This window comes from Notamacropus eugenii, chromosome 4, assembly GCF_028372415.1.
Source record: "Notamacropus eugenii isolate mMacEug1 chromosome 4, mMacEug1.pri_v2, whole genome shotgun sequence".
In the NCBI taxonomy this organism is placed as follows: Eukaryota; Metazoa; Chordata; class Mammalia; order Diprotodontia; family Macropodidae; genus Notamacropus; species Notamacropus eugenii.
This window is the reverse complement of record NC_092875.1, coordinates 327,941,249-327,959,682: the sequence shown is the minus strand read 5'-3', so window position 1 is coordinate 327,959,682 and position 18,434 is coordinate 327,941,249. Positions and strand designations below refer to the sequence as shown.

General features: G+C 36.6%; 1 protein-coding gene across 2 annotated transcripts in view; it reads right to left on the bottom strand.

Annotated features, from left to right (window-relative positions):
- Nucleotides 1–205: 205 nt before the first annotated feature.
- Nucleotides 206–18,434, bottom strand: part of EPG5 (ectopic P-granules 5 autophagy tethering factor) — a 124,135-nt gene continuing 105,906 nt past the window's right edge. For both annotated transcript variants that reach the window (XM_072605233.1, XM_072605232.1), the window contains exons 38-44: nucleotides 17,372–17,581; nucleotides 15,397–15,541; nucleotides 10,737–10,979; nucleotides 8,424–8,640; nucleotides 7,272–7,487; nucleotides 3,514–3,628; nucleotides 206–1,281 (exon numbers count right to left, since the gene is read on the bottom strand). In XM_072605233.1, the coding sequence (XP_072461334.1) occupies nucleotides 1,099–1,281; nucleotides 3,514–3,628; nucleotides 7,272–7,487; nucleotides 8,424–8,640; nucleotides 10,737–10,979; nucleotides 15,397–15,541; nucleotides 17,372–17,581 (1,329 nt within the window). In that variant the 3' untranslated portion in view covers nucleotides 206–1,098. The remainder of the gene's footprint in view (nucleotides 1,282–3,513; nucleotides 3,629–7,271; nucleotides 7,488–8,423; nucleotides 8,641–10,736; nucleotides 10,980–15,396; nucleotides 15,542–17,371; nucleotides 17,582–18,434) is intronic.

Genomic DNA, 18,434 nt, shown 5'->3' with positions numbered 1-18,434 from the left:
TGACCACTATTTTAGACTATGACTGATTTTCTAAAGTATATCTGACTTCCAGACATTCCACTTTTACTGCAAGCTGACTCAGAGATGTGGTGTGTGGAAATAAGCAGCTTGCCAGAAAAACCCACACCAATCATCCTTGGGTGTTCCCAGTGGAAGTGGACCCTGGATTCTTGAAAGTTGGGCCAGCAGAGCATAAATTCTTGCAGGTGCTAGATGGCTGGGAAGGCTTCAAAATAAACACCTGGCAATGTGTGCTGAGGTGAGAAGGGACCACGAGAGTTCATCAAAAAAGTCTGGCCACCAGGAATTGATATTCTTGGCTTCAGTAAGTAAAGACAACTATGTATAGTATAGAGGGGTTTTGACCTGTGATGTGATGCCTATTCCAACATCATAGGCCACAGGTCACAGTGAGAAGTAATAAAGAAAGCCAGAATAAATGTAGTTATTTAATAACATCTTGGCTTCTCTCATCTAAGGGAAAGAGCAAACTTTCTAAAGGATTGTAGAATCACAAAGTAGTCCTTATTTTGGAAATACAAACAATTTCTAATTTTCAGACTAAATGTGATTATATGTTTGAGGAGTCAAAATGAGGTTCAAAATGCATCTTTTTCATGTGACTCTAACTGGTTGTAGTTCTAACACGAGAGCCTCGGTAGTTTATTTTTTAAGGGCAAGGAGAAGAATGAAAAGAAAAAAAATGTCCTATGATCTGCAACCCTTACTGTATCATTACATAAGGCCCACTGGCTTTGTATCAGGGTGAAACTTAAATGAAGTTTCTCATTTTCACAGGAATAAAAACATGTGGTGCTTCCACATGTTATTGTAACAGCTAAGAACACAGACACACACACAACATACACACAACATACACCACACACACACACACACACACACACACACACACACACACACCCTCTTGCATCCAAAATACCTGGTAGGAATGATCAGTGCCCACATTCCTTCCAAACATCCTCCTCATTGGTTGTACTCGGTTCTACAGTGGACCTACACAGTCAAAGTTACTTATGCAACAACAACATCAAATGTAAACAGAAATCATCACAGGGTTTTCCATGGACCTCAGTGCTGCTATCGAATAATGTCCAAATAATGCACTTCTGGGTACAGAGAGTTAATAAGAAGAGCCAGAAAACTTTTCCCATCCTGAAGACAATGTCCAGGATGCTTTATAAACTGGGATGCTTGGGAGATCTGTTCCTGATACTCTACATACTGCTTGCTTGAAGACATGGATTCAAGAGTATTTAGTGCCTAAAAAACAAGGAAGATGACACTTAACTATATAGGCATCTGACAGCTCACACCTATTTGAAAATGCAATACAAGTATCAAACCCAGAGAAAATGTGCAAAAGTAGAAAAAAGCATCTCTAGATGCCTCTGGGTGTGTATACTTACATATATGCTATAGAGGAGGTCCCAATAAACAACATTTAGAAGCAAAACTACTTTCCCTGATTTCTGAGGTCTTCAATAACCTGACTCCATACCATCTTTCCAATCTTATTTCCTGATTCCAGTATTAGCTTCCTCAAATATCAGCTTTATTCTGGAATTCATTATTCTGCCCATTCTTTCTTCCCTACTTGGAAAGCCTTCCTCCCCACTCCCCACACAAATACAAATCCAACTCACTTTGTAGAGTCCTCTCAAGACCCCTCCCCTCCAGAACTATGCCCTCTTTGCTATACTGTTCTTTCCCTTGCTGAACTCCTTTTTCAATTAAGAGTCAAAACCACAAAGCTGAGCACCTAATTCTTCTACGCTTTCTGAGCATGAGGTTGGTCTTCTTGGGAAGAAGCAAGTTTATTTCCATTCAGTAGACCTTAGAACATTCATTTTGTTAAAACATTCTTAGAATGTATGGCCAAGTAATCTTGTCATTTAGAAATTTTTGCATGAACCAAGCTTTAAAAGTCATTTGCTAAGTGCTAAAAGAAGACTGACTTAAAGGCTCTTAAGTCAGCACATCTCTTCTTTTATGCCCCTCATACTACCTCTTTTCTTTAGAGGATGAGAGTCAAATCAAAAAACTGAAAGGGCTCTGCCTTGCTTCTCTCCTAGGAGAGCAAAGAGAAGGAAGATAACCAGATCAATAAGAAGAAGAAGCAGAAGGAGAAGGTGCCCTGGCTTTCCATCCTTCCTGAGGGGATATTCCTACTGTACACTAATAAGGGACTTACAGATCAGAAAAGTGGCACCAAATGGGGACAGCTGGATAACAACAACCTTAATAAGGATGAATAGAAAGATGGAGAGATAGAGATGATATGGATCTATCTATAAACATATATAGTTACAGACAGAAAATTTTATCTGAGCTGCAGAGAGATAGGCTCTTACCTTGCTCAAGGAGCAAGCACAAAGAAGATCTGATACGGTTAGGGGGTGAGTTGGCAGGTCAAATATAAACTACCAAGAGCTTCACATTATTTGAAGCCAAGTACTTGCAAATAAACTAATGGAGAGTTCTTTTGCATCAAATTAAGATTAAGAGTAGCACAAATTGTTATAGTAACTATTGAGAATTAAAATTCAAGTGTCTTAGAAATTTTGCTGTTAAGAATTAGAAGTGACCACAGGGTCATAGTCAAAACACCTAGATTAATTTTAGATTTTTATTTTTTTATTCTGAAATAATCAAACATGAAAACATTTCCACATACAAAATAGAATAGAAAAAGATTACACATAAAAATGCAGATTTCTCATGGACACCTTGATACACACACAAATCTAACATGTTACTTTCAAAGCTGTCCTGCTTGACTGTTTCCTTCTGAACTTGCTCCAGTTTTTTCCCATGCACTGTTAAAAATGCTTCACTCACCCTTCTTTTCTTTTTTGCCAATCCTATCATTAGCTCCCTCCTCCCACTGTGTGTGAATACTTTCTGTTCTGCTTACTTCACTTTGCATCACTTCACATGTCTCCCCATGCTTGTTTGAATTTTTCATGTTCATTTCTTATATGCAGTGAGTGATTTTTCCACTGCATTCATGCACCAAACTTGGTCAGCTGTTCTTCAACAGGTAGGCTGTAGCCACTTTTGTTTCTAGTTCTTTAGAAGCTACTACAAAAGATGTTTACTGCTAAACCCTTTAGGATGCCATTTATTGTTTCTATTGCTTTATAATATGACTTCCCTCCCCAGAATTCCACTGATAGTACTACCTCCAAGGTCTTCTTGACTTCTCAGTTGCGAAATTCAATTTCTCTTCATCCTAATTTTCTTTTACTTTCTTATTGTATTTGATGCAACTACTCACCACTTCTTTAATTCTCTCCCCACTCTGACCTCTATGACACTGCTCTACCCTGGTGATCTACCTACCATTCTATTAGAATAACTTAACTAGTTTTCCTAATCCTAATCCTTTCTTTACACTGTTGCCAAATTAATCTAGTACGTCTGGCTGCATCACTCCCTTCCTCAAAAACCTTTCATGGTTCTCCATTACATAGAAAAGAGGCTATTACATACCTGCTGAGCTTTTGGAGAGAAATGTAATTCGGAACCAGCCTTTAAACGAATTTGATCTTCTGCAGGGACTTGAACTAAAAGGAAGGCAGCCATGCTTCTTGCAACCACACGGAACCTTAGAAAATGCAAAGGCAATAGGAGGAACCAATTATAATTTACACAGACATTACAACTCAAGCCTAAGAATTTATACCAAAATTCAAATGTGGTAAAGAGTATCTCCATTTTTTGTTTATGCTTTCAATAAATCTTAATAATCTCAAGCATATACACATACACACACACACACACACACATACATATATATATATTACTTATGCCACTTCAGTATATTTTAATCCTTCATCCATAACAGTATATACAGCACATCAAATTCAGATAATAAGAATAAAATTAAATCCCCTCAACCAAGGAAAAAATTGATACCAAGGAGCACACTAGCCTTTATGGGCTTATGAAATTAATTTGTAGCCCTTAAAGATTAAAACGAAAACAAAGCCAAACCATATATATTTTTTTAATTAAGTATGATTAAGGTAGCTAGGAAAAGTGGTATAATGTTATATCTCAGGCTACTCAAAGCTTAATTTATAGATTTGCTATTGATTATGTGTGTTTTGTCCTTTGTTCTCAAAGAGGATCATGATATCAGGAAGATGATGACATGACTTGCAATGGAATTGGATTAGAGCAAGGGAGAGCTGTGCAAAATCACCAGCCTCACTTTCTCCTCCACAGTCATCTAGATGCAGTGGCCAGATACAGAGCAGGATGACTGGATATGGCTCAGGATGCAGTGGGAGACTATGGGCTTGCAGAGGTTTACAAAGTGGGGCAGTCCCCATGAGGAGCACTGGAACAATGGGAAGGTGGGGGAAGAGGGCAGCAATAGCCTTAGGTGCAATTGGGGAGTACTGAATAAAAATAAGGGGGTAGTGGAAGGATAAGTTAAGAAGAGAAGAAAAATTTTAAAATCCATTCATCATGTTTCAACTATTGTGTAACAGAGTTAAAGTTGTACTGATTACATTATTTTCCAAGTAAACACACAAAATGCAATTTATAACTGATAAGTCTGCCTACAAGCCTTAACAAGCAAGTGTTAGGAAATTCAACATGCACTGGCAGGAATATATGCATGTAATGACTTGTTTACAATATGATAGTATGCGTCATCAAAGTTTCAATGCAGGAAAAAACTGTCAAATTTACAATAAATTATTAAATTTATGATGTATCATTTAAAAAAATATTTTCTTTTTTGAAATGACACCAATTTCAAAAAAAGAGATAGAGGATTATAGAAAGTAGATTTCCAAGGGAAGAGGAGCAGTGCTGAGTACATTTTTTTTTAAAGGGGGTCCAGGTAGTACAAATAAATTAGTGAACCTCTGAGGTCCTTCTGAGTTCTCACTTTGAGGCAACAGTGAATAATATACTATTTAAGAAGTGAATCAAGGGATGGCCCCCTTAATCAAAAACAAAAATCAAACTAGGAGGAGAAGACCCTCAGGGTTGCTGACCAAAAGAGAAACAATTTCTATTTACATTCACTCTGAGCCAAGAGGGCCCAAAAAGGAACCATTAAGTGGTGCTTGAGCAGGGACCTATTGTTATTCAATCAATGAAGGCCAAAGTTACATTAAATACTGAACAACATGAAAACAAACTTTTAAGAGAAATTAACTTGCAGAATTCTGCTGAATTCTACAATATGCTAAGAAGCATGTTTTGGATTTGGAATGGCTGTATTTCACCAGGTCTGGCTCTTCCACAGGAATGCTGCTATTCCAAAGGCATGAAAAATATCTTCAACATTGATTGGGACTAGAAGAATAGGAGATAACTAAGTAGGAAGAGATGATCAGACACATATTCTTTCATACAAGATTTGGTTAGTGATGAAGCAAACTTCTGTTTCCACAAGAAAATATGTAATATGCCAGAAGTCTTGTATTTTCTGCGGAAGGCAGGGAAACAGATTAGAAAGGCTGAATACTTCACTCACTCAACAAGGATGTGAGTGCCTGCTTATTAACATAGTTGAAGGCCAACAACTCCTTCCTTATATTTTAGATAAAATCCACAACTTCAAAGGCTGGAGAAGAATTTCATTACCCTTCTTATGTAAATGGTAAAAGAACCTTAAACCATCCTAGGTTTGGCCTTTTTATAAATTAAGGGAATTCCTTTAAAATAATTTAAAGCATATCATTCTATGAAGAAAATAAGAAATGTAAGCAGGAATGGAGGCCCATGTGGGGGTGGGGTTTAAGTGTTTTTCGGATAGCTATGGAACTCAGAAATGCCTAACCACTGGGAGGCAGGAGGGAAATTACAACTGGAAGCAAGGCATATATGTCTGACATTTGCATGAAGCAAATGTTATTAGTCCATTAGGAATTACCCATTCATTCAGGGGAGAATGAACATAAAAATGAATTTCCTGACTTCACAACGAGCATTGTCCTTTTTAGAGTGAATATGTTTCTCACAGTTTGAGAGCTCTGAGAACGGGTCTATCATGTATATCTTTCTGAGGGCTCAGGGAAGCACTGGACAGCGGCATCTCGTTTGGGCTAACTCCCTGACCTTGCCTGGGAAGTCCTGTGATCTCAAGTATGTTTCTTAAATTGTAATTCAAACCATTGGTTTTTCATTTGTTTATTTTTAAAGATTATTCAGATTCCTTACTCACCAGTTATCCCTCTTACTAACAAGCTTTAACACATCTTTGATGATTAAATTTTGAATTCAATTGTCTATTTTGTTTTTGTGCTCTCTGACTGTATGCATTTTAATACGCATAAAGCAAATTAAAATCATGGCTTTACAAGATTACAAAGATATAGACATTCTTTTTTACCTGTCATTCTGGAAAATGTAATTTTTAAGCTTAAAATACATGCAAGGGTACCATAAAGAACCAAACAGAACAATAAGATTTAGAACTGAAAGAATTTGGGGAGCATCTAGTGCAACCTCCTTGTTTTACATAAAAGGAAGCTGAGTCCAAAGAGGTGAAGTCATTTGCCCAAGATCACAAAGGTAATAAGTAGAAGTTTGGATCTGAATACAGTTCCTTTGACTAAATCTATCACACTTTCCACTATACTATATTGTCAACATAGACTTCTGAAAACTACTGTTTATTAGTAGAAATATAGGTTACGCTTTTTTCCAAAATGTGGTTTATGTAAAACCTGAATATGGCCTAGATATCACAACATCAAGAACAAATCATCAATGAAGCAGGTCACAACTCCTCTAAACCTTGGTAGCTTTTGTGAATTGCCAATCTTCTGCTTAGAAGTTTCACTCAAGTCATACAAGTTGGGGCCAAAGAGTGTCAGCTCCTTAGGACATATGGATTATTTCACTTCTGTCCTTTGCATGCCCAGTATTGAATACAGAATTTGACAGAGATTAGGTGTAAATGAGTGAATGATCCTTAATAGCAGGCATATAGTCCGTCACTGGGCCCATGCTAGGCTCCAGGCAACAACCCAGAGTTTGCACAACAGAGCTCAGTGTCCTCTCCATATGACAGTGAGACACTAGAGAAAGACTCCAATTGGGTTAGTTTGGTCTATAATTAATTGGTGGTGGTCTTCATTATACATCAAAGCCTTCATTTTAGGGAGAGGATAGCATCCTAGTTTTAAACCAATGAGGTAAATCAACAGTTTTTCATCAGTATCCATACTAGTTTTAGAATTAGGAATTCACAAAGAAAAGTATTTCTTTCCCATTCTTACCTGTTAGACAAGGGAGACTTCCTGCCCAATCCGATGGCACCCAGTATCCCTGAGCTCAGCCTCTCCTCGGCTGTCTGGTTCTGTCTGTTCTGGATCCCAAGAAGAATCCGGATTACAGTTCCAATCAGCACAGCATCATCCTGCTCAACCTGGATCTGGGACAACTGCAATGCTTGGTGCCACCACAAAAAGAGCTTTGCTTCATCTCGCACAGAGCTTGGAGTGGGTACATAAGAAAAGAAAGGGAAAAATTAGGAGCTGCTTTGCACCCTGCCCTGCCATCCCCTCCCAAATTTAGGTTTACATTTGGTTTTCAAGTTCATGATACACACTATAAACCATTAAGTTGAAAATTCAAATAAAATATTACTTGCATAAAAGAAAGCTCCAAGGAAATATGCTTAAGATCATCAACTTGTAGTAGAAATATTAACTGGCTTGGCAGTCTGGGTGCTAGTCCCTATATTCCCAGAACTAGCTGTGTGACCTCAAGCAAATCATTTCACTTATCTAGGTCTGCCTCAGTTTCCTCATCTATAAAATGAAGTGGATAGGAAAAGAGGAAAAGTTTGTATTACATGATCTCTAAGGTCCATTCTAGTACCAACATTCCATCACTCTATGGGTTTCTGGTTATTTGCTCTACTATTTGCAATCAGAGTTTACAGTAACAAATAATGTTTTACATTTAATGGGAGGTTTCATATTTTAATACTCTATACACTATACTTGTAATCACTTAGCAAGATCTTCTAAGACAGAGGTGTCAAACACAAGGTGTAGAACTGAAACCAAATTAAAATGTAGTGGGGGAATATTTAACAAAATAAATAAAATACAATAGAACATTTGCAATGTTAGTATGTGATTTCTAAATCAATATACAGCCCATAGGGATCCTTATGTCAGGGTTAGTGGCCCCATTTCTATATGAGTTCTAAGGTATTTCCAAAGGCCTTATCCCAGCTATATATTCAATTCATTCATGCAATCAAAAGCACACTGAGAAAAATCTCAGGACTGTCCTTATTTGCTTTATAAACCATTTGTTTTTTGTGTTTATGCTTACTTAAAGCTTAAATACATTCAAATAAAACATTAAGTTAACCAAGTAACATGTTTGATATGGCATCCAGAAGACCAACGACATACCTGGGATATACCTGCTCCAACCACTTTCCTAAGGTGAGCAACATTTTCATTTCATTTCTCAGTGTTTGCTCACTATTTAAACACTGAAGCATATAAACATACAGTGTCAAATAACTTCCAAGGGACAGGCACTCCTGGATAAAGTCTTCTATGGTGAGCTCAGGAACTTGAAGAGATACCAGAATAGGACCCCATCCCAAATGACAGTTGAGGGAGTCTAATAATAGAACAGGAAGCAGAGCAACTAAGCAAATAGAACAGAACCAAACATAATAACTCAACTATTCTAATAAAGTCTTTTACTTTTAACTTCAAAGTGTAAAATTATTTCTCATAATAGTCTTAGGAAAAATCATATCAACTCTTAAGTAAGAAACATTCAGGAACCAAATACTTGATTGAGACTAGATGCAGTATAATAGTCAGGAAATCTGACTAAGGTAAGATTAGAAGTTTCTGATCTCTAGGCCACATCTTTTACCTTGCTCAAAAAAGCACTGAAGTTGCCTAATGAAGCAGACTACCATGCTAGATACTGTATAAACAGAATCTATGGACCTCTTTCCTGCCCCCAGAAACTGCATCTTTGTGAGACAGGAAATATTTTTTCCAGTATACTATGCAAAGGGATTAGAAGAGTTGAGGGGCAGGGGAGGGAAATGAAACCATTCATTTTCCAGTGTATTCTTATTTATTCAAGTGTGTCATGTTCAAGTAGTAAATTGTTAAAAACGTTTCACAAAATCATGAAAAAGTAGTTATTAGTTTTAAATCAGAAATTTAACTTTAAACATTCCCTTTTTTCTCTGGTGACAAGATTTAAGTAAATTTTCTGAGTCATGGGATATTAGGGTTATAGGAATTAGGGCTAGAAGAGTCCTAAGAGATTATCTACTACAAATTCTGTATTTTTACAATGAGGAAAATGAGGCCAAAAGGAGATAAAAGATATACTTCAAGTCACACAAGTTGTAAGTAGCAAAGTCAAGATGAAGAACTAGAGCTTTAGTCTATGTATACATTATGACATAAACTTGCAAAATTATCATTCTGATCTCGAGTGCTACCCATTTGCCAGCACTCTCAGACATGCAACTCTCTTGATACTGAAATGGAAAACATCATGGGAGACATCTTCACAGATGTGCTAATAATTCCACCACACTTATTGGGGTGGTTATGGAGACATACAAAGCCCACTTCAACCAGTCCACTGATTTTGTGTGTGGATGTATGTTTGTATGTGTGTGTGTGTGTGTGTGTGTGTGTATGTGTATGTATATACATATTCTAGTCACAAGGTGCACATATTTAAAAAAAAAGAAATTTACATGATAACTATTATATATTTAAAAAGAATAGCAAGTTGTACATAACAGATTTGCAGTTTCATGTGCAATCACCTTTTTTATATTATGTTATAGAATTACTTGTTTTATTCCATAATTTAAAATAAAACAAATAAAATATTAAAAAGAAAACTTTTAAAAAGAAAAGAAAAAGTTATCTAAATTATCTTAAAAATACTGAGAAAAGTGCACCAGTTAAACAATATTCTCTATTTGAGAGTTGGTGATGACTCTATGTAATTATTAGTTATGCTATACAGGTAACTTTTCAATCAGATGATAGAAAAGAAAGCCATACCTAAAATGAAGAATCAGGGAGAAAAAGGGAACCTCCACGGTCTTCTTATCAATCAACAAGGATTTATTAAACACCTGCTATAAGCACTGTCCTAACTCCAAACCAACTCTTTAATGTTACATATAAAAAAATGGAAGCCCAATCCTCCTAAAATTATATAGTGAGTGGGACAGTTGAAAGTAGAAGCCAGATCTCCTAACTTCAGTACAGTTTCAACAATGCACACCCGAAGACTTTAACAACTGAAACTGTAAAGCAAGCAGCAGAGGCAAACATTAAGAACGAGCACTAGGATGCAGTCACAGTTTAGTTAGAGTTTTCACAGTTAAGTTTTCCACAATAAATAAAGGATCTGAAATAATAATAAGTGGGATAATAAAATTTTATACTACCAATGTAATATTAATCAAAGATATAATCAAGGGGTATAAATAATATGAGTAGGATTTATTTTTTTTAAATATCTCCTCCCCCATCCCAGAAAAGGAAGACGTATTCATAGACACACAAAGATACATGTGAATGCTAGCTCCCTGATTCACATTGTTCTTTTTTATCTCCAATATCCCAATGTATCATCCTATAAAGGATGACATGTAACAGTTATAAAAATGAATTTTTCCTGGAAATGATAAAAATAACTTATGCAAGATGATGTTCACTCACCATCCCGGAAGTAGGCAGTGATACAGGCCTCTGTAATTTCAGCCATGTGTCGTACAGAGGCCAAGCTCTGGCATGCTGCTGTCAAAAGGGGCAACACCACCAGCCCATGTACTTTCTGGTCAATCCAGTTCCGGACACTGCCCCGAAGGAACTCAGCTGTCGGGACACTAGCATTATTCATCATCGTTAAAACTTCAACAAAGAGTCTGCTGAGGGCCATGTGACGAGTCTGGTTATCCATATCTGAAGGGAATAAAATATATATATATATATATATCTCCACTGATACACATGATAACCCATCACTGGTCCTTCAATACTATTAAAATTCATCTGATGGAGGAGAGAAGAGCAACATTTAAATTCTTAGCTATATCTGTGCAGGCTTCAGAGTTTTGATAGTAATTTCTAAAAGATTCAAAACATAGCCATTCCACAGTTCTAGCCACTTAATAAGTGTGTGGCCTACTACATGATAATGTATTTTCTAGATAAGAGGAAGCTAATGTTTTCAAACCATCTAAGAGTCACAGTGCATGAGAGCAGTAGTATACTAAGTGCCAATAAAAAAGCTACTTCTGGAATGTTTAGCTAGATGTATTCAACAAGACTGAAGTATTTCTATTTCATTTCTTAGACATTCAAATACAAAAATTAACAAACAAAAAACTTCAAAGGTTCATGGTAGTCTGAGAAACAGAGAATTATCATGGACAGAGAGGATCTGGGTCAGGAAGACATGAATTCAACTTCAAGCTCTGAAACGCATTGGATATGTGACCCTAGGCAAGTCTCTTAGAGCTGCAGAGTAAAACTATAGTTACCGAACAACTGTCAATCTGTATTGGTAGAATACATTTCTTCACTGTGAGTTTGTCACATCAATGAAATCATAGGTCCAATTTCTCCAACCCACTCATTCTCAACTCCATCAAAAAAAAAAAAGAGCAGGATATTTAGAAGCATTTATTACTATGTTAACCTTCAAGATCAATGAACCCATTGATAAGAAAGAATATCAATTATCACACTAAGTTAGATTAAGAAGCTGATAAAGGGAGAAAAGTAACTGGTAAACTGGTATATTGCCCAGTTCTTTCCCAAAGCAACTGTAATAAAGATCAAGTAAGAGTACTATACCAAGGAGGGATAGAGAAATCCAAGGAGAAATCACAATAGGTCATTTTTTCCAGCCCAAAAATTGGGTTGACCTACAGCCCAGTTACTTTTCTGAAGCAGAATCTTAATTCATCCTGTAGACCTAAGCTGGGACCTGAAGATAGATAAGTAAAGAGGGCAAGGACCAATCCTAACACAAAGTTTCAATTCAAAAAATTAAATTGGAAAAATGAGTAAACAAAAGGCATTAATGATAAAATGATATTATGGAGCCAACAGGAAAACCTTGATAAAGAGAATAACTTAAAACATCATCAAAGCAAAACCTCAAATAAGAAGACTGCCATGAAGTCACTAGAATGTCTGGAAGAAATAGATTTTTTTTAATGTTAAAAATCACATAAAGTGACAAGAGGAAGAGTTCAAGATGGCAGAGTGAGAAGAAGCATTTTTGCTTAATTCACCTACCAACTCTCCTTCACAACACCCTAAAAAACATGCCAGACCAAATTCTCATTAGAAAAGCCATGAAGCGGAAGACAGAGAGATCTAAGGACCTAAAGTGAGGGCTGGGGAGGAATGCAGTGTCACAGCAGCCATGACAGAACAAGAAGCATACTAACACCTAAGGATAGAGAGGGAGCTGAGACAAGAGGACCAATAGAGGAAGCATCAGGGCAGAAAGTGATCCCAAGGACACCTAAAATGGATGCTGGGAGCAAAAATGGTTTCAAAAATTGCATCTTTATCACCCACTGTCCAGTTCTGTGTCACAGATCTAGAGCAGAGAGGTGTGGCAGCAAGCAAATGGGGGCCTAGCTCTTCCCCTCCAAAAAAATGTAGACTGGACACAAGTCCAACAAGAATTCCTAAAAGAATTAAAGAAAGAGATAAGAAAATTATTTTTAAAACCAAATGATAACTATGGAAGAAATATATGAAAAGAGAATTAGCATCTTGCTAAAAAAAAAAAAAGTTACAAAACCTTACTGAAGAAAGTAACTCCTTGAAAATAAGAACTGGTCAAACAGAAACTAGCAACACCATGAGACATGGAGAAATAATAAAATACTAATGACTTCATGAAACATCTAGATATAATAAAACAAAGTCAAAAGGCTGAAAAAAAAAACCAAGAAAATGTGAAATATCTCATATAAATAACTTATAAAACAAAGGAAAGATAATTTAAGAGTCACTGGACTACCTGAAACCCATGAATTTAAAAATAGCCTGGATATCATTTTCTGAGAAATTACAAGGAAAACTACCTAGATATCTTAGAATCAGAGGGCAAAGTAGAAATGCAAAGAACCTACTGAAGACCTCCTGAACAAGATCATAACTCTAAAGAAACAGAAAAGAAACGAGAGCTCTAGAAGACAGAAGAATTAATGGCTTAGCAGAAGAGGTACAAAATCTTACCCAAGTAACAGACTCCCTGAAAATTAGAACGGACTAAACAGAAGTTAATGTCTCTATGAGATAACAAGAAATATTAAAATGAAGTCTAAAGACTGAAAAAAACAGAAGAAAATGCAAGGTATTGCAAAAAAAAAACAAATGACTTCAAGAAAGAGGACAGAGATAATTAAAAAATTTTTAGATAACCTAAAAGTCATGGACAAAAAAACAGCCTAGATATCATACTTCAGGAAATTATGAATGCAAACTTCTTCTGTCTATTATAACTAGAGGGCAAAGTGACAAAAAGAAAAACTATTGGTTAACTCCTGAAACCCCAAAATGAAAACTTTCAGCAAAACCATACCTAAAATATCTAGTTTCTAGCCCAGGGGCAGCTAGGTGGTGCAGTGGACAGAGCACCAGTGCAGGAGTCAGGAAGACCTGAATTCAAATCTCACCTCAGACACTTGACACTTACTAGCTGTGTGACCTTGGGCAAATCACTTAATCCCAATTGCCTCATCCTGAGTCTTCTCCAGTCATCCAGATGAATATCTGGTCACTGGATTCAGATGGCTCTGGAGGAGAAGTGAGGCTGGTGACCTGCACAGCCCTCCCTCACTGAAAACAAAGTCAAGTGCAAGTCATGTCATTATTTCTCTGATGGCATGGTCTTCTTCGGCAACAAAAGACAGAACACACACACACATACACAGTTTCTAGCTCAAAGAAAAAAAAAAACAAACAAACAACAACCAAAAAAAGAAAAACGACTTCAAGCAGTCAGAAAGAAAGTACTCAAATTCTAAGGAGCTACAGTTAAGATTGATTAGCAGCTCCACAAAAAAGGAAATGGAGAGTATGTCATATGATATTCTAAAAGGCAAAAAATACAGATTTCCAGTCAAGAATAACTTATCCAGAAAAACTGAGAATACTCCTAAGGGGAAACAAATGGAACTGCCAAGCATTCCCTATGAAAAGAACAGAGCTACATATAAATTTTGCAAGAGAAACATAGGAGTCAAAAGAAACACAGAAAGGTAAATATAAATGAGCCAGTAGGAAGGACTATACAAAGATGAAGTGGTTATATTCTATTATAAGTAGAAGACACAAATGTTTCTTCATAAGATTAAGTTCACATTACTGCACTGCCATTGAAGCTATGACTTGGTATAAATCCATTCTGGAAAGTATATCCCAAAAGTTACTAAACTATGCATATCCTATGACTCATTGATACCACTATTAATTTTACATTCAAAGAGTGGAAAGAACATGGAAAAAGATTCATATGTATATGAATATTTATAGACGTTCTTTTTGTAACATATGGTAAAGAACTAGAAACCAAGAGGGCACCCATTAATTGTGGAATGGCATTACTGCACTATGAGAAATGATGAAAAGGATGATTTCAGAGAAACCTTTTATGAAGTGATAGAGTGCAATGAGCAAAATGAAAAGAACAACTTATATGATAACATTATAAAGACAAAGAACTTTTAAAGATTTAAGCTTACTGGGATAAATGGTAAACCAAAGCTAAAAGACAAGTTTAACAAAAATTTAACAAGAGAGGTGGAAATAAGCACTACCAAAAACTAACAGAGAATCTTTCTTCCAGCAAGTACAGAAGGCCAATGAAATTTTGCAGTGCCCTGCATATATAACAGGATATTTTTTTCTTTCTACCATGGGCCAGTCATTGCTGCTACATTACATATTCATAGACTAAAGGTTGATTGATTCCCTTCTAAGAAAGAAGGCAAAGGCCTACTGGAATGCTTCTCCTCTCTCCAGGTTATCAGAGAAAATAAAATGTTTCTTTAACAAAAATGAAAGGGTTTTTCTTTTTTCCCCCCAAGTTAAAAACAAAGACAGAAAAGGATGTGAAAATGCAGAAGTGAACCCTAACCTGGGTCACAAAGTTAAAGAATGAAAAAACATGTCTGACAGAGAAGACTTGAAGAATGGCTGCTGAACCCCTGAAGCTAGGAAAGTAAATGAAACTCTTCCCACTGAAGGAGAACTGGACCTTCAGAGGAAGAGACATCTCCCATTTCATTATCATTACCATTCCAAGCCATTTGGCCAAAACAAGTTAGTGGTTTTTCCATTTGTCACTTACCTGGTGGATTGAAGATAACAATGTCATCCAAAAGCTTAGACATTTCCTGTTCTAGTACTGCAAAAGTAATTTTTCCATTTTGTTCCAGAGAACCGAGAAACTGTACCACCTGGCGAGTGAAAGCTAGGCATTTTGGAACTGCATCCTAACCAAAAACAAAAGGGTTTCAAGTCAATTCAACTAAAATTCAATGAACATTCATATTCAACAACAGAAGGGTTTATTCATTTTAAATTTGACATTATCTCATTTGATTTTCACAACAATTCAGGGAAGTAAATGGGGCTGTTATTAATTAATCCCAATTTACAGATAAGAAAAGTGAAGTTCAGAGACGTGAAATTACTTCCCCAAGGTCACAAAGCTATGAGTGGGCAAGTCAAATCTACAGACTCAAGCATTTGAGCTATACACCACAGTAGGTACTGTGCTTGGCATTAGGGATGCAAAGACAAAAATTCATCAGCCCTGCCCTCAAAGAGCTTATATTCTAAGCAGGAGAGAAAACATGTACCTAAGTAAGCACATACAAAATATCTTCAAGGAAATTTAGGGCAGGAGCAAGACTGGCTGGTGTGGGGAAGGGGTCAAGAAATGTTCCACATTGAAGGCTCTGTTTAAACTGAGGTTTAAAGGAAACATGGGATCCTGGGAGACAGACATGGAAAGAAAGTGTCCTCCAGGCTAGAGGGACAGTCAGTGCCAAGAGATAGAGGCTTGAAGTGATTTGCCTAAGGTCATACTTAATAAGAATGGCAAGACCAGAACTCAGTGTCATGACTAGTGGCAATTCTCTGGCCAGGCAAAGGGAACGCAAACAAAAGTGAACCATTCATGAATTCCTTGTGCAGATAGCGTGTGTGTGTATGTGTGTGTGTGTGTGTGTGTGTCTCCACCTGTTTCTGCATGTAGCCACTTGAGCTTGAGTCCCACATTACCAACTACCTTTTACTGTCTCAAATTCGATGACCCATGGGCATCTCACCTCCAGATTTTGAAAACAGAAGTCATGATAGTCTTCCCCAAAAACTCATTTCTTTTCCAAAATTCTCCCTTTCCATTAGCCATATCATCCTACCAGTCACCCAGATCCACAACCCTGGGGGTCATTCCTGACACCTCACTCACAACATATCTCTAATTAGGTATCAGATATTGTTGCTTCTCTCTCCACAACATCACTCACGTACACCCCGCCCCCCTCCTCTTTACTCACACCACTACCAACTATACTGACTCAAGCTCATGAGTCCTCATTTGAACTATTACAACAGTCTTCTATTTGGTCACCTCAAATCTCTCTTTGCTCCAATTTATTTTACATATAACAGCCAAAGTAATTTCCCTAAAATGTGAGTTTGAGCATGTCATTCCCTGATCAAAAAGCTCTAATGGTTCCTCACTGTATCAAAGATTAAATGTAAACTCCGTTTTGGACCTGTAAAGGTCTTCCTATCTTTCCAAACTTTGTACATATCACTCTCCTCCCTATAGTTGGTGATTTAGTCATACTATCCTATTTACAGTTTTACACATACAACGTTCCATATCCCATCTAAATGCCCTTGAATTAGTTATCCCCTCCTTCCCATAACTACCTTTTATTCATTTTGTAAATATTCCAAATGCTTGCATGTATCCATGTTGTCTCTCCCATAAGAAAGTAAGTTCCCTGTGGGCAAGGGTTATTTCACTTCTGTTTTGAATGCCCAAGTGCACATAGGATGTACATAATTAATGCTTCACTGACTAATAAAGATAAATCAACATTTTTAACTTATCATATAGTATTTCAACTGGGAAATTTAAAAAACTAGTACAATTACAACATCACCTTAGGTTTGATGATGAGACAACTTATAAACCATAACTCAGGAAACTCTCTTATATGCCACAATGATATACACCACTATACATTCCCATTTTCACTAGTTATAAAAAGTTCCTACAACTTTGTAGCAGTTATTTTACTTACAAGGTGCATTTGTCCATCAGTAGCAACACTGAAGCCCGCAGATGCTTTTAAGAGTTTTACTATTAGTTCAGCTGAAGAAGCTTTTGCCAAGATGATAGATGGAGGATAATGGCTGCTAAAGTACCCAATGACGCTTTGGTATGACACAATATCTACAAGATGCCAGGAAAGAGAGCTTGCCTGTCCAAGGAGATTGAGCAATGGGGAATCCTGGGGTGAAAACAAACAAATAAATATGATGTTTCGTTCTGGAATTACAGGTATTTATCCATTTTTCTAGCAGGGAATTTTTCTCAATATTTTTGTCGTGGTTATTGGCTATGAGGCTTAACAATAAGTACAATGTAATTAAGAGTCAGTATATAGTGACATTGTGCAGACAGTAAACACTATAATTGAAGATTTGGTAAAAACACACAAACACTAAGATTTACTAATATTACAGGTCCAATTTTAAAGGGAACTTCTCTCATTGGTGAGAACTCTGTGAAGAAAAACAGGCGATTATCAACTATAACATCTGTACCTCCTAGCCATAAGATAAGATCTTGTATCAAAAAAAGTTAACTGGTAATTTTTAGAAATGATACTTCTGGATTCCTTCTAGCTCATCTTAAATACTAATTTGGAAAACAATGCCAGCAAGTTCCTGTCTGAGAAAAAGCATTTGTTAATTACTCAATTATGGAACAAATGCACTAAAGAGCAGCTATTTATGATGAAAAAGAAACTCAAAATCTTACATGTTAAAAAGGTTTCACATTTTTCTGATGCATTGTGCAGTAGAGTCAGCTCTCACTCGAGAGGGCAAAGGTTGGACAATCATGGGATGGGTGAGTTGTAGAGGGAATTCTTACTGAGGTACGGATGGACTAATGGTCCTTCAGATCTTCTGCAGTGCTAAGCACTCTTGTTAGGAAGTGAAGATCTGAAGGGATTACTAAACAGTGAAACACTCAAGACTGGCCTTTTAGTTGAGTCACAAGTGTGACTATTAAATAATGAGAACATATTTTTTAATTTAGAAGAAGCAGAAACAAAATGACAGAGTAGCAGGAAAAAG